Raw genomic sequence first — 11,651 nt, 5'->3', positions numbered from 1 at the left:
GCCTTTTTGAGTAAAATATTGTTGCTTTAAAACTTTTTAGTCAGTTTAAAAAAATATTGCAATTTAAAATTAATATTTAAATATATTAATACATTTTATTAAAACTTAAATCTCAGTATCTATATTTATTGAGATCAGTAATCACATAAATGAATTCTATTGAAAGGCTTGTATGTATATTACTCATACGTCATGTTGTCTTTGCTTAACAAACAATTTACAAAATAGTCAAAATATGCAGAGTAACGATTTCATCATGTAAATAAAAATAGAAAAAGCTTTAATTTATTTCACTTACACATTGTAAGTGTGCGAACCTCTAATTTTAAAACTTTAAAATATGAGCTTTGGCTAATTTATAGTCATAAATTGTGCAAAACAGTTTGCAATTAGCTTGAAATTATTATAGCTACACCCAATAATTTCCAATAATTAAATTGAAGCTTAAATATTTTTTTTAATTCAAAGTGAAAATATTTGAATTTACCAGATTTTTCTCTGCGTTGCAGTACTTAATTTTTAAATTATTTTTAGAAACAAGGTTTATTCCACATTTACTTCTCCCAAAGTTGAATAAACTACGTACAGTGTATGGGGCACTTAATGATATGCACTCATTGATCGCCGATAAGCCGTATGGCCGAGATACGAGGAAACGGATACGGAGGGTGCTACTCCGGTGATACTCACTCACTGACACATGTTACACATGCTTGCCACTTACGGGTTCAAGTGGGCCATGAGCCCCCAACCTCCTCCTAATCCTCCAGCTGCATCCGAACCGCGTGTTTTTATTACGTTCTGGCACACACAAAATATATGAACGTGGGACCTGGACGGAGGCACCTCATGGCTCTGGCTCTGGCTCAGCCATATAGATATAGTCGCTGACCGATTTGGTTTATTACACCTGATGGTTAACCACAAAAACAAATTAAGCGGCAGACGAAACCCATTTATCCTTGCGCTATCTAGGTATATGATTTGGGCTATATGGCCACAATATCCTCTATCGCCACTTCAATCCCATAATCATAGTATCTACTCCACCCCCCTTTGGATTTTTCCAATCCCATTATACGCACTCAAGATTCAAGGTTACATTTAGATTATGAGTATTGCCAAGGGATTACTTAAGGCCAAAGTTATGTCTCACCGATCGGTGAGTTGGTTCACTTGAAAACCCATCAAGCAATCAGCACAGCCCATTGAAAGGTCGCTAATCAAAGATGGAAGTAAGATATAGATATAGAATCATATCAGGTGAGTTAGGCGCTGATAAACCAGATTTTAATCAGTTCTTGGGCTATAGCCAAGGCACTTCAGATATGACAGATAATTCTGTTTTGCGGTTTGCCACGATTAAAAAATGTGAAATGAACAACGAAATTTTATTGATTTGCACAAAATGAGGTTTCTAAATAGTTATTTTGACAATTGTATAAGCCAGCAAATAGCTATAACTAAACGGAACAAATGATAAAATAAGAATATGTATATAAAATTGCATCAATATTTAAGGCCATCGTAGTGATAGTCATATAAGTTTTTGTTTCGTTAATTTTATAATATTTAAATGTTATCTATGTACAACCAAAGCATTTCTAAATTACTATTAATATAATTATTGTATGCCATCAAAATAAATATTGTCCAGTGTAAATATATATATTTATATATAAATACTAAAACTCTAGGTAATTACTTTATAGATAATTAAGACAATGAAAATATAATTTAGTGGATGTAACCGATGTTTGCTTATTTTATTAAATAAAATTCAAGGTTCCATTTATTATCTCATCTTTATGAAAACTAAGTAAAGAACGTATACAAAATAAAGAATTCATTGAAACGTTAAAAGTATTACGTTTCAATGAGGTGAATATTTGAGTTTTTTAATCAGTGAAAGTGCCTTTTTTCATCTATAATTTCTCTGCTTTCAATGGCAGTTCCCCCATGGAATTCCCAATCCATCATACAGCTGTCAACTCGAGAGGGATGAAATAAAAGCCTTGTTTCTGGGGTATTCACCCGTATAACCATCGAACGTGGCCACAGGATTGTACATATCTGTATAAAATAGCACAATGATTTATTTGATTCTCATTGACAATAGATTTGGAGCTCTTCGTGGATTACTCGTAGGTATAAAGCACACTATGCATTTTAAGTATTATGTTTTTGTCTGTATATAGATGTCAGCGCAAGTATGTATATATATATATATATATATATTAATATATGTATATATATATATATATAATATAAATTGTATATAAATATAATGTATATGTAATATGTCTGTGTATATAAGTATCAATGTATTAAGTTAATTGCTTAGCGTAAAGCACAGAGAATTTTGATATGAGAATGGCTAAAAACAATCCTGCATGCGGTATCGGACTTCAACTGGATCTAGCTGCTAAGCACTAGTAACTAGCATCTAGCATCCTCCACTCCAACGTTAATGCAAAGGCAACAATGAAGAATCGGCAAACAAGTGACTAGAAATGATGAGTAACTCTCCCTGATTTGAAAGTCGCATGGTGGTGCTGCTGCTGTTGAGCATTGTGTGGGTGTGTGTGTGTGTGGGTGTGTGTGTGTTGGTCCTTGTCACCTAGTGAAATACGTCCATGAATGGGAAGTATGCCTGCTCCGGCTCAAGGAGATCCACCAGAAAGCAGACAGTGCCGGCCACGCCCTCATACAAACTGTGCGGACGATCTGGTGTCCTGGCTCGCAACTTGAACTCCGCATCGGTGAGCAGCTCCATGAACTTGTGCGCCCTGTACAGGTACTTCATCTCGTTGGTCAGCCGAAAGAGGAGCAGGAAGACGTAGCCATTGCCGGCCACGCCGTGACAGATGCCCGGACCCTTGCGCAGGAATCCCTTCTTCCAGACCAGGTCCGCACAGCGGCGCAGCGAGACCAGGTACTTATCCTCCTTGAAGATCAGATAGGCCTTGGCCAGCACATAGACGGCGCCGGGTGCCCCATGGCACCAGTGCACCAGGCGCTTGTCCCGTCCCGAGCGCAGATCCTCCAGTGCCACCGGAAAGTTACCATCCTCGTCCTGCAGCTCCAGGAAGAAGTCAATGGAGCGCTTAATGTCACGCAGCTCGGCAGCCGGTGCCGAAATGGGTATGGTGCGGAACCAGGGGCTGTCCAACAGCATGTGCAGGATGGCACACAGTCCGTGTGCGGCGCCCAGATACTCCGTACCGTGGTACTGGTACATCAGCGGGCATGGCGAATTGTTCAGCTTGCTGTACTCCCGCCCGCTGGTCACGATCAGTTGGCAAATGGAGACCAGGTCGTCGTCGGTGATCTTCTTCTCGGGCAGCACATCGTTCAGCCAATAGCAACCGGATAGATAGCCAGCCCGGCCCACCAGCACCTCGTCGCAGCCGTATTTGGTGTGCATGAACTCCTTGCTGGACGGGATGCCCGACTTGAAGTTGGCCAGATCGTTGGACAGCTCCTCGGTGTCCTTGACCGCCTGTGAGATGGCCGCAGAGACGGCATAGATCCCGGCATTGCCGCACAGAAAGGAGTAGCGTTCGGCAGAGCGCTTCTTGTACCGCTTGGCATTCGACTTGGCGTTCCGAATGAAGGCGGCCGCATGCTCCAGGGCCGGATAGAGATCGCGCGTCTGCTCACAGCTGTTCAGCTTCCAGAACATGAAGGCTATGCCCGCATTGCCCACATACAGATCGCCACGGTTGTCCTCCTCATCGCTGTTCGGATGACAGTGCTCCAGAATGGCGTCCACATAGGTGCAGATCAGGTTCTTCAGATGCTCCTCGTCGCTGGCAAACGGTGTGTTCTCCCCGCCGGCGAAATCGGCAAAGGGATTCTTCAGGTAGCGACGCTCCATGTCGGTTTTCTGGCCAGGATTGGCCCTGCTAATCAGTTGACCTGTCTGCTTCTGTTCCCCTCGCGCTGGACTTCCAATGGCAGCTGTTTTGGGTAAGTAATGTTGATTAATCTATTGTGTTTTAAAGTGAGTTATAAAGAAATCGATTTGCCGGCTTTAAGGGCGCGGCCATGTGTCTGGCCACCACCTCCACCTCCTCCTCCTCATTCTCCTGCAACACATCCCCATAGGAAAACTCACCTGTCTCAGGTGGAAACGGCAATCGAGATTTATTTGAATACCTCCTGGCAATCAATTGAACCTGAAAATTAACCAATATTGTATAAACTACTTGCACTATTTTCGTTATATTGTATTATTATTTATTACCAAAATGTGAGCTGTGTTTTCAAGGCAGGAGAATGTTTGTCAAGTGTTTAGATTTGGTCAATTGGTGCGACACTTTCCTCACAGCCACTTGGATTGCGGAAAACTTGGACAACTGATTTACAACTGCCAAGCTGCTCAACTTGAAAAATTTAAATAATTCCTGGCATTTTATATGCTTGGTCCTGTCAAAAAAAAAAAGCTGCATGAAATATCGATATGTTATCGATGAATCGCAGTTACAAATTTCTTCTGCCATCGAAGTTTAAATATTAGAAAATAGTTTGCCAAATTATCATATGAACAAGTTAAAAATAATTATTAACTAGTATCTTATTATCTATGTTATCTTTCAGCTATCGATAACAGCTTTTCCAGCTCTAATAATGGTAAATATCGGTTAAAAGCTCAATAATTACGAAAAAGACATTTTCACACCTGGCAACTTTTGAAAATATATGATATTTGTCTTATTTAAGAACCAAGTACAATATTTAAGGACTGTTTATTAAACTAAAATACCCCTTACTTGGATTTATATGAAAATATATATATATATATTTACATGAAAAGGTGTTTTCCAAATAAGGTTGATTCAAAACTATCTTTAAAAATAATATACAAAAATATGCTTTGTAATAATTTGTCTTTATTTTCAATCTGAAGAGTCAGAATATATGATTTTATAGGACTTCAAATAAAATCAAAAATCCAGCTTTGTTTAGCCCAACATAATACAAATTTGGCTAGAAAAACACAAGGTTTTACATGCTGCTTATCAACTCGGTCGGTTTATTTTAACAACAGTATAAATATACAATATATGCTTGCATCACATGTTATCGTTCAGTGCTCACTTCCTGCGCTGACCACCACTCAGAATAGTGACGATGCGGATGAATATGTTCAGCACGTCCATATATATCGACATTGAGCTGAAAGAAATTGGCACATTTAAATGGATTTCAGCATGGCAAAAACGAGTTATTAACTTACGCGTTGATGGGATCGAAGGGAGTGTAGCTATACTGGGGATGAACTTCAGCACGTCGCACCATCCGCTGGGTGTCGTAGAGCAGGAATCCGCTGAACAGGACGAGACCACCGTACAAGGACATGGAGGCCAGACCTGCGGAAAGTAAGTTTAAGGGGTTACCACCACTTGCAAAGCCAAAATTGGCAGATTTTTATACATTTTAAGCTATAAAAGCTATTTTATACTATCAATATATCATCTAAAATAACATATTTTATAAGCATTTTAATTTAAAATTGGTCTTTAATATGAATTCTTTGCTACTAGCTAAGTGATCTCTTTACAAGGCTATGAAACGATTTTGATAAATCTAACAAAACAGAAGTGAAGTACAATTGAATTTTACTTTGTCCAATAAAATAAAAATCTTGAATAATCATTATTTTTGTGTTTAATTTTGTTTTTTTTTAAATGACTCATCAATCTTTATTTGCATTAAAGAATATAGAAAATGATTTACCATTGCATTGTTATTTGTATGCATTGTTTAGACACAAAAAAAATGATTTTGGTGTAACGCATTCTTTTCTAGGATCATTACAAATGTGTAAATTTAAAAAAATTCTTATTTTTAGGTCCCTAAAAAATATACAAATTGTTTTAAAATATTTCTTGAGTCAGTTTTCAAAAATATCGACAGGAAATGTTAAAAATTGTACTTTAAGTTAGTTAAGCATCCAAAAGAGGCATCCCATTTTAGTTAACAAAATTTTGAAATCAAAAATGGTGGTAAACCCCTACTAGAAATTCGCTTATTTATCGACTAATTTGTAGACTTACCGGCGCCCAACGCCGTGGTGGGCGGCAGCCACATGGAGGCCAGCGAGGAGGCAAAGACGACGCCCAGGCCGATGGCCAGTGGACCGCCCATGAACAGGAACTTATCGCTGGGGGCACACGCGGCGATCGTGGACAGGCCACCGACAATGCCACCCGTGTAGAGGGCGGCGCGCGTGAGAATTGGTCCGCCCACGAAGCAGAGGGGTGCGATAACGGCGCCCAGGATGGCGCAGTGCACCGCCCACGCGAGGTGTTTGGCCCCCAGGCCCGGCTGGTACTCAATGGAGCGGGCCACCGCCCCGCTGCCGATGACCAGCGCCAGCGAAGCAATGGTCGCCTATTCGGGTTAAGGTTGCGTTATGTTCTGTTGTGTCCGGTGTGGAATGTACAGGATGTTTTGAGAGACTCACCACAATGCCGCCACGAGAGGCCAGCTCCAGCAGGCGGTGCGAACGGAAGACGGCCGCAGCAGCGGCTGCGGTCAGGACGCAGGAGCCGCCGAAAAAGGCATAGGTGCTCTGGATGCGATCCCTCACATACTGCGGCCACATGCTGCAAGATGGAAATGGTAAGTTTGACATTTTTACAATTTAAATGGATTTCTTGTTCTTCATAAACAAAAGCGAATACCATAAATTAACATTTATAGTTATTTTTGTGAATTAAGATACTGCTTATGGCATTACCGAAAAAGTCAAAAAGCTTTGCAGTTTTACAAGCTGGGATTTAGACATATTGAAAGATTAACAATGATCAAAGATTGCAGTTGACCAAGTTGTGTATATAAAGTGTAAATATAAAGTATAAAGTTACAAAAAATGTTATCTTCTTAAGTATAAACTACGACAGACCTAAATCTAATAATCCTTTTGTTTAATACGCAGCTAAATCGTTTTGAGAAAATAGTATTTATGCCATAAATTAATCATTTTAATCAATTTTTTTATGACAATTTAGAATCTAGGTAGCGCTATTAATTTTAGCAAGACCTCAAAATTTGGTTTAATTAAATTCAGGCATTTTGAAAAGTAAACAGATATCAATGTACATCAAATAAAGAGCTTATATAACAACGTTTTGACTGAAATGGAAACTATTTCAGTTAACTGTTAATATTAATTGTCAATATAACAACATTTTATGTGTCTAGTATCAGATACAAACAGCTATTTCAAGAAATTATCAAATAAATTGGATAGCAGATTAAAAAAATAAATAGCCATAACAAATTTAAAGTTAACATTTATCAACCAACTTTCTAATGATTTGCAAAACATATTGACTTAACAAAAATTAAATTAAAAAATTTGTAAAGTTTTGAGTGCATATACATATAGACCAAAGTTGATGAAAGCTATGGTTTCGAATTATGTTGGTAGTATTTCATAAACAAAGTTTTATCATGAATGTATGTTTTATGACACTGTACATGCAAGACATGCAAATGATCATATTTTAAAAGAACACATCTATGTAGATGTACATATTTCCATAGGATGAAATCTTTACCACTTAAACTGCGGCATCTGAGGCTTTGTGGTATTTCATGAAAATGGTTCGAAAGACATCATCTTGAATATATGCACTATTATTTGGTCTGGTGCCTGTTAACATTGCATATGCAAGACCCACTCACATGGCATTGTCGGCGATGCTGGTGTGTTTGCCCAATCCCACGCCGTAGTAGCAGAGGGCGCCCAGTCCCACGGCGGCTGCTCCGGCGGCAGCGCCCTTGCCCATGGAGTAGGCTGAAACATCCGGACAGCGAGGGATTAGAATTGGTTACACAAGAACGGACAACCTATAACCTTACCATTGGCACTCGGTGGTCCCATCAGCTTCTCCTTGAGCGAAGGAGTCCTCAGCTGCTGCTGCTCCACGGGAGCACGGGTGCGAACTGGGCCGCGCGCGTAGGTGCGCACCACGGAGAGATTGGGATTGGGCCGGAGCAGCTGGGCCGGAGATTGGGCCAGGATTTTGAGGCTCCCGGCGGGACGGGCGGCGGAAAGTGCCAGACGCAGCAACATTCTGGTGTTGTGATGAAATTCGGTTGCACTTCAACTGATTCTCCTCGGCTGATTATCTATTTAGCTTGAATTTTGGGCTGTTCTACTTGTTTCCTTTGTGTGTTATCCAAATAACTGTGCCTGTTTCCCGCTAATGCGTTTTTATACTTTGTTGTTTCGTAGCAATTTCTAGCAATTCGGTTTTAGTGATGACAGCTGGCGTGCGGGGAAAAAAGTATCGATGAGTGACGCAATATATCGATAAGTGCTGTCAACAATCGACAGGGGCAACGATAGGGCGCTGAGTTCAAATGCTATTCATGCTATCAAATTCTCATTCATAATAAATACTATATTTATACGCTATTTTCGACAATTTAAAAATTGTAGATTTTATTTCCTTAAAAAACTCAGTTCTGAGCTTAATCGCTTAAAAAATATCTATTCACCAAAAACATTGTTTTAAACTTCACATTTCAGTTTAAAAATTTTTTACAGAAGAAATTTTATTGTAAAATCGTAGTTGACTTATTAAATCTCGATTCGGTTATGTAATGTCAAAATAAGAGTTATGGTTACCCTGATTTCAATAAAATCAAAAATTTAAATTATTTATTATTATTTAATAAAAATACTTAATAAGTGGTTATTCTGTAATAATTTTCGTTTTATTCATCCAACATAGCTATTACAGCTGTATTAAATCTAACTAAGCTCACACAATCACAACACCAAGGCGAAGCACAGTGGGCATTAAGTGGTATTTCCGTGGCACTTTTCACACCTGATATTTTTTCACAGGTGCTGCGGGAATCTGCTCCGACGGACCCGGTGATCGCTGTCCGATCACTATCATCTCGGTGATACGGGAGTCCCGCGGCGCTCCGTAGTGATCGTATGTGTTGGTCTTCTCCATGGTTCCCCCGGCATACGACTCGTAGCTCTTGCACTCGTACAGTGGGCAGCAGCGGGGATATTCCGTACTCGATCCCGGGGGCGCAACTGGTCGGCAATCACCCTCAGTCAGATTCGGCACCTGGCAACTGGGAGTAGTAGAAAAACATTTATGCTATGTTTTTTAAATTTTGTGGGATACAACATATCAATCACAAATAATTATGGTTATTTTTAACGATCATACCAAATTCACTCTAATTATCGCAACCTTTATTTTTAAGGATATAAATCTACACCTGTTAAACTGCAGCTTCTACAGAAAAAGGAATTTTTTCCATTTGCGGTGGCAACAAAATTCACAGATTTACAAAGTAAAGTAAAGTACAAACCTTTATAGGGTCAAAAATAAACTCCTTTTACCGGATACATTCTTTGGTTTAATACCCTAAAAACACTTATTTTGAAAAAAAAGAACTGGGCATTTGTCATATATTGATGTCTGACTTTTTAAATACATCCTTACCGGCTATAAAAATACAACCTTTGGTAAAAACCCAAAATCTCATTAATTAAAAAAAAAAATTCTAGGCATTTGTCATATATTTATGTCCAGACTTTTCTTGACAAAGATATATGTATGTATGGCCCGTCGAAAACATTACAAAAATGGTTTACATTTAAATTTGTGGCTTTCTGACTCGCAGGATATGTTTTCAACTCACCTGTCCTCCCAGAGTTGCTGCGATTCCAGGCACTGGACACGGACGCACTGGCCCTGTCGCGTGAAGACCTCGCCTATGTAAAGCTGCCGCCCCGTCAGCGTGTCCATGCAGAACTGCTGATCGTACACATATGCTGGCCAAAGGGAAAAGCAACCATTATTCCAGCAACCACAAATGAATGTCAATGTAAAATTATGTATTATGTATTTAAAAAACTAGTCCTAAAATAGAATAGTCATTTCTTACGGCGATAGGGCAATGCCGCTTGGCTTCCCGCAATGATCAATGACGTCAGCAGGACTATATATTTCACTTTGTTGAGTGACTCCATTTTGGAGGATTTTCGATATATTAACAGATCGGCAGAAAAAAGTAGCCCGACGTTTGCAAAGTTTGGCGCACAACTGAGGTCCGTGCAGTTAATCTTTCTTCATTTTTATATTAAAAAACACATTGTACAGTGTTTATTTGTATGAAATCACACACTTACGACATTTGCGCGCTTTCTCTACAATAAATGTAACAATTTTTACTCGAATCTGCTGAATGTTTATGCGTACTGGCCCACTAACAGTGCGTTTCATAGATATTTATACGATCATTCAGATTTTTTTTTTATCTACAAACTGAAATAAATTGACGTGATTTTTGGGGCATACAATTAAATACTTTTTAAAGTGTTTTCAAATCGCCATTTCCTTCTGTGAGAAATGCGAAAAAAAAGAAGAATTACATCAATATACTTAGGTATATCTACTTAGTTTCATTTAATTTTTAATAAAAAAAATCCTATTAATTTAAATGTCTTTCAAGAAAGTGGTAGTCATTCAAAAATTAAGTTCATTGGTTTTTTTTAGTACCATTCATGTTATCAGTAAATACTTAGAATTTTTTAATAATATTAAAATTATAATAGGGCTTACACCTATGAAACGCACTTTACAATGCTGTGCTTATCGCCTCGCGGTAATTAAGAAAATAACAACAACAACGATTCATAGCAATATGCAAAAAGAAACAAATATAGGCCCACAGTGAGTGTGTGTGTGTGTGTGTGTGTGAAGTACGAATGGACGTCTGACCTATTGTCTATCAGCCTGAATACTTATATCCCCCATGAACAGCTGTGTTCAGAAAAATAGCTCCAATTGAAAAAATATTATTTTTTCAATGAAAATGTTTAACTTTATTATTAAAATTAATTTTTTTAGTTAAGAATAATTTGTAATTATATTTTAAATTTTTAGTCTTCAACAATTAAAAAAAAAATATAGACAAATTTAATGGAATTATACGGATATGATTTAATTGCTGATAAATAATAACCTAAAAGGGTTTTATTAATTCGACCGCTGCTGTAAATTTCTACATGCTTTGGCATTTTAAAGTTCAATTTTAAGAATTTGTTTATGTTTTGATTTGGATCGCTCCACCGCTGGCTCCGGCCGATTATCCAATGCCATTAAAGCCATAATGCAGACAGTCGGGCACTGGGGCACGAATGACTCACAACTAGAAATAAAGCATTCCCAAGGTGCTTTTAGTTCGAATTTATTAATATGGCCAAATTTTAATATTACTTATGTATATTTTGATGGTAGCTTATCGGTTTGAGTAAAAACATTATTTTTACCAGCGCAGGGAAAAAACTGTGTTCTCATACAGTTGTTTAAAGAAAAGAGTTACTTGTTATCATCATTAGCAGTTTGAATTTGTTTTTAATAAAGTTAATATCCATTATACAAGCCAGTGCTCAGATTGAAATTCATTTAACATACAGTTCATTAGACTTTTCCGGGATTTTCCCGATTTCGAATAAACGGCAATTTGATTCACTTGTGACGGCTGTCTAATTAAATGTATAACACATAACCGGTAAGCGGATTCATTGAGAATCTCCGGGGGAGATAAGCCCTCATTTCATCCCAAGTGGCTAATCAGTGCGTCGTCTTATCAATTCTAGA

General features: G+C 38.3%; 3 protein-coding genes across 3 annotated transcripts; all 3 read right to left on the bottom strand.

Annotated features, from left to right (window-relative positions):
* Nucleotides 1-2,018: 2,018 nt before the first annotated feature.
* On the bottom strand, nt 2,019-4,441 carry LOC108145019 (lanC-like protein 3 homolog). Its single transcript, XM_017270196.2, has 3 exons — nt 4,250-4,441; nt 4,121-4,181; nt 2,019-3,963 (listed from the first exon to the last, which is right to left on the bottom strand). Exon 3 carries the CDS (start codon nt 3,878-3,880, stop codon nt 2,621-2,623), a length of 1,260 nt encoding a protein of 419 aa, XP_017125685.1. The 5' UTR covers nt 3,881-3,963; nt 4,121-4,181; nt 4,250-4,441; the 3' UTR covers nt 2,019-2,620.
* A 567-nt stretch (nt 4,442-5,008) lies between these two features.
* On the bottom strand, nt 5,009-8,280 carry LOC108145025 (growth hormone-inducible transmembrane protein). Its single transcript, XM_017270210.1, has 6 exons — nt 7,876-8,280; nt 7,699-7,810; nt 6,473-6,614; nt 6,063-6,399; nt 5,243-5,375; nt 5,009-5,181 (listed from the first exon to the last, which is right to left on the bottom strand). Exons 1-6 carry the CDS (start codon nt 8,087-8,089, stop codon nt 5,100-5,102), a joined length of 1,020 nt encoding a protein of 339 aa, XP_017125699.1. The 5' UTR covers nt 8,090-8,280; the 3' UTR covers nt 5,009-5,099.
* Nucleotides 8,281-8,714: 434 nt separating this feature from the next.
* LOC108143866 lies at nt 8,715-10,109 on the bottom strand. The gene is made up of 3 exons (XM_017268435.2): nt 9,934-10,109; nt 9,688-9,820; nt 8,715-9,111 (listed from the first exon to the last, which is right to left on the bottom strand). Exons 1-3 carry the CDS (start codon nt 10,016-10,018, stop codon nt 8,847-8,849), a joined length of 483 nt encoding a protein of 160 aa, XP_017123924.1. The 5' UTR covers nt 10,019-10,109; the 3' UTR covers nt 8,715-8,846.
* Between the last annotated feature and the right edge of the window lie 1,542 nt (nt 10,110-11,651).

This window comes from Drosophila elegans, unplaced genomic scaffold, assembly GCF_018152505.1.
Source record: "Drosophila elegans isolate 14027-0461.03 unplaced genomic scaffold, ASM1815250v1 contig_149, whole genome shotgun sequence".
Classification (NCBI taxonomy): Eukaryota; Metazoa; Arthropoda; class Insecta; order Diptera; family Drosophilidae; genus Drosophila; species Drosophila elegans.
Note: the sequence above shows the minus strand (reverse complement) of the source record. Positions and strands in the feature narration are given on the sequence as shown.

Excerpts from the sequence above, each read along its gene's own strand:
- LOC108145019 (XM_017270196.2), bottom strand. The coding sequence starts at position 3,880 with ATGGAGCGTCGCTACCTGAAGAATCCCTTTGCCGATTTCGCCGGCGGG.
- LOC108145025 (XM_017270210.1), bottom strand. The coding sequence starts at position 8,089 with ATGTTGCTGCGTCTGGCACTTTCCGCCGCCCGTCCCGCCGGGAGCCTC. Across the intron at positions 7,811-7,875 it reads GGGACCACCGAGTGCCAATG|CCTACTCCATGGGCAAGGGC; the intron begins GTAAGGTTATAG and ends CGGATGTTTCAG. Across the intron at positions 6,400-6,472 it reads CCTCTCGTGGCGGCATTGTG|GCGACCATTGCTTCGCTGGC; the intron begins GTGAGTCTCTCA and ends TAACCCGAATAG.
- LOC108143866 (XM_017268435.2), bottom strand. The coding sequence starts at position 10,018 with ATGGAGTCACTCAACAAAGTGAAATATATAGTCCTGCTGACGTCATTG. Across the intron at positions 9,821-9,933 it reads AGCGGCATTGCCCTATCGCC|CATATGTGTACGATCAGCAG; the intron begins GTAAGAAATGAC and ends CCCTTTGGCCAG. Across the intron at positions 9,112-9,687 it reads CAGCAACTCTGGGAGGACAG|TTGCCAGGTGCCGAATCTGA; the intron begins GTGAGTTGAAAA and ends TACTACTCCCAG.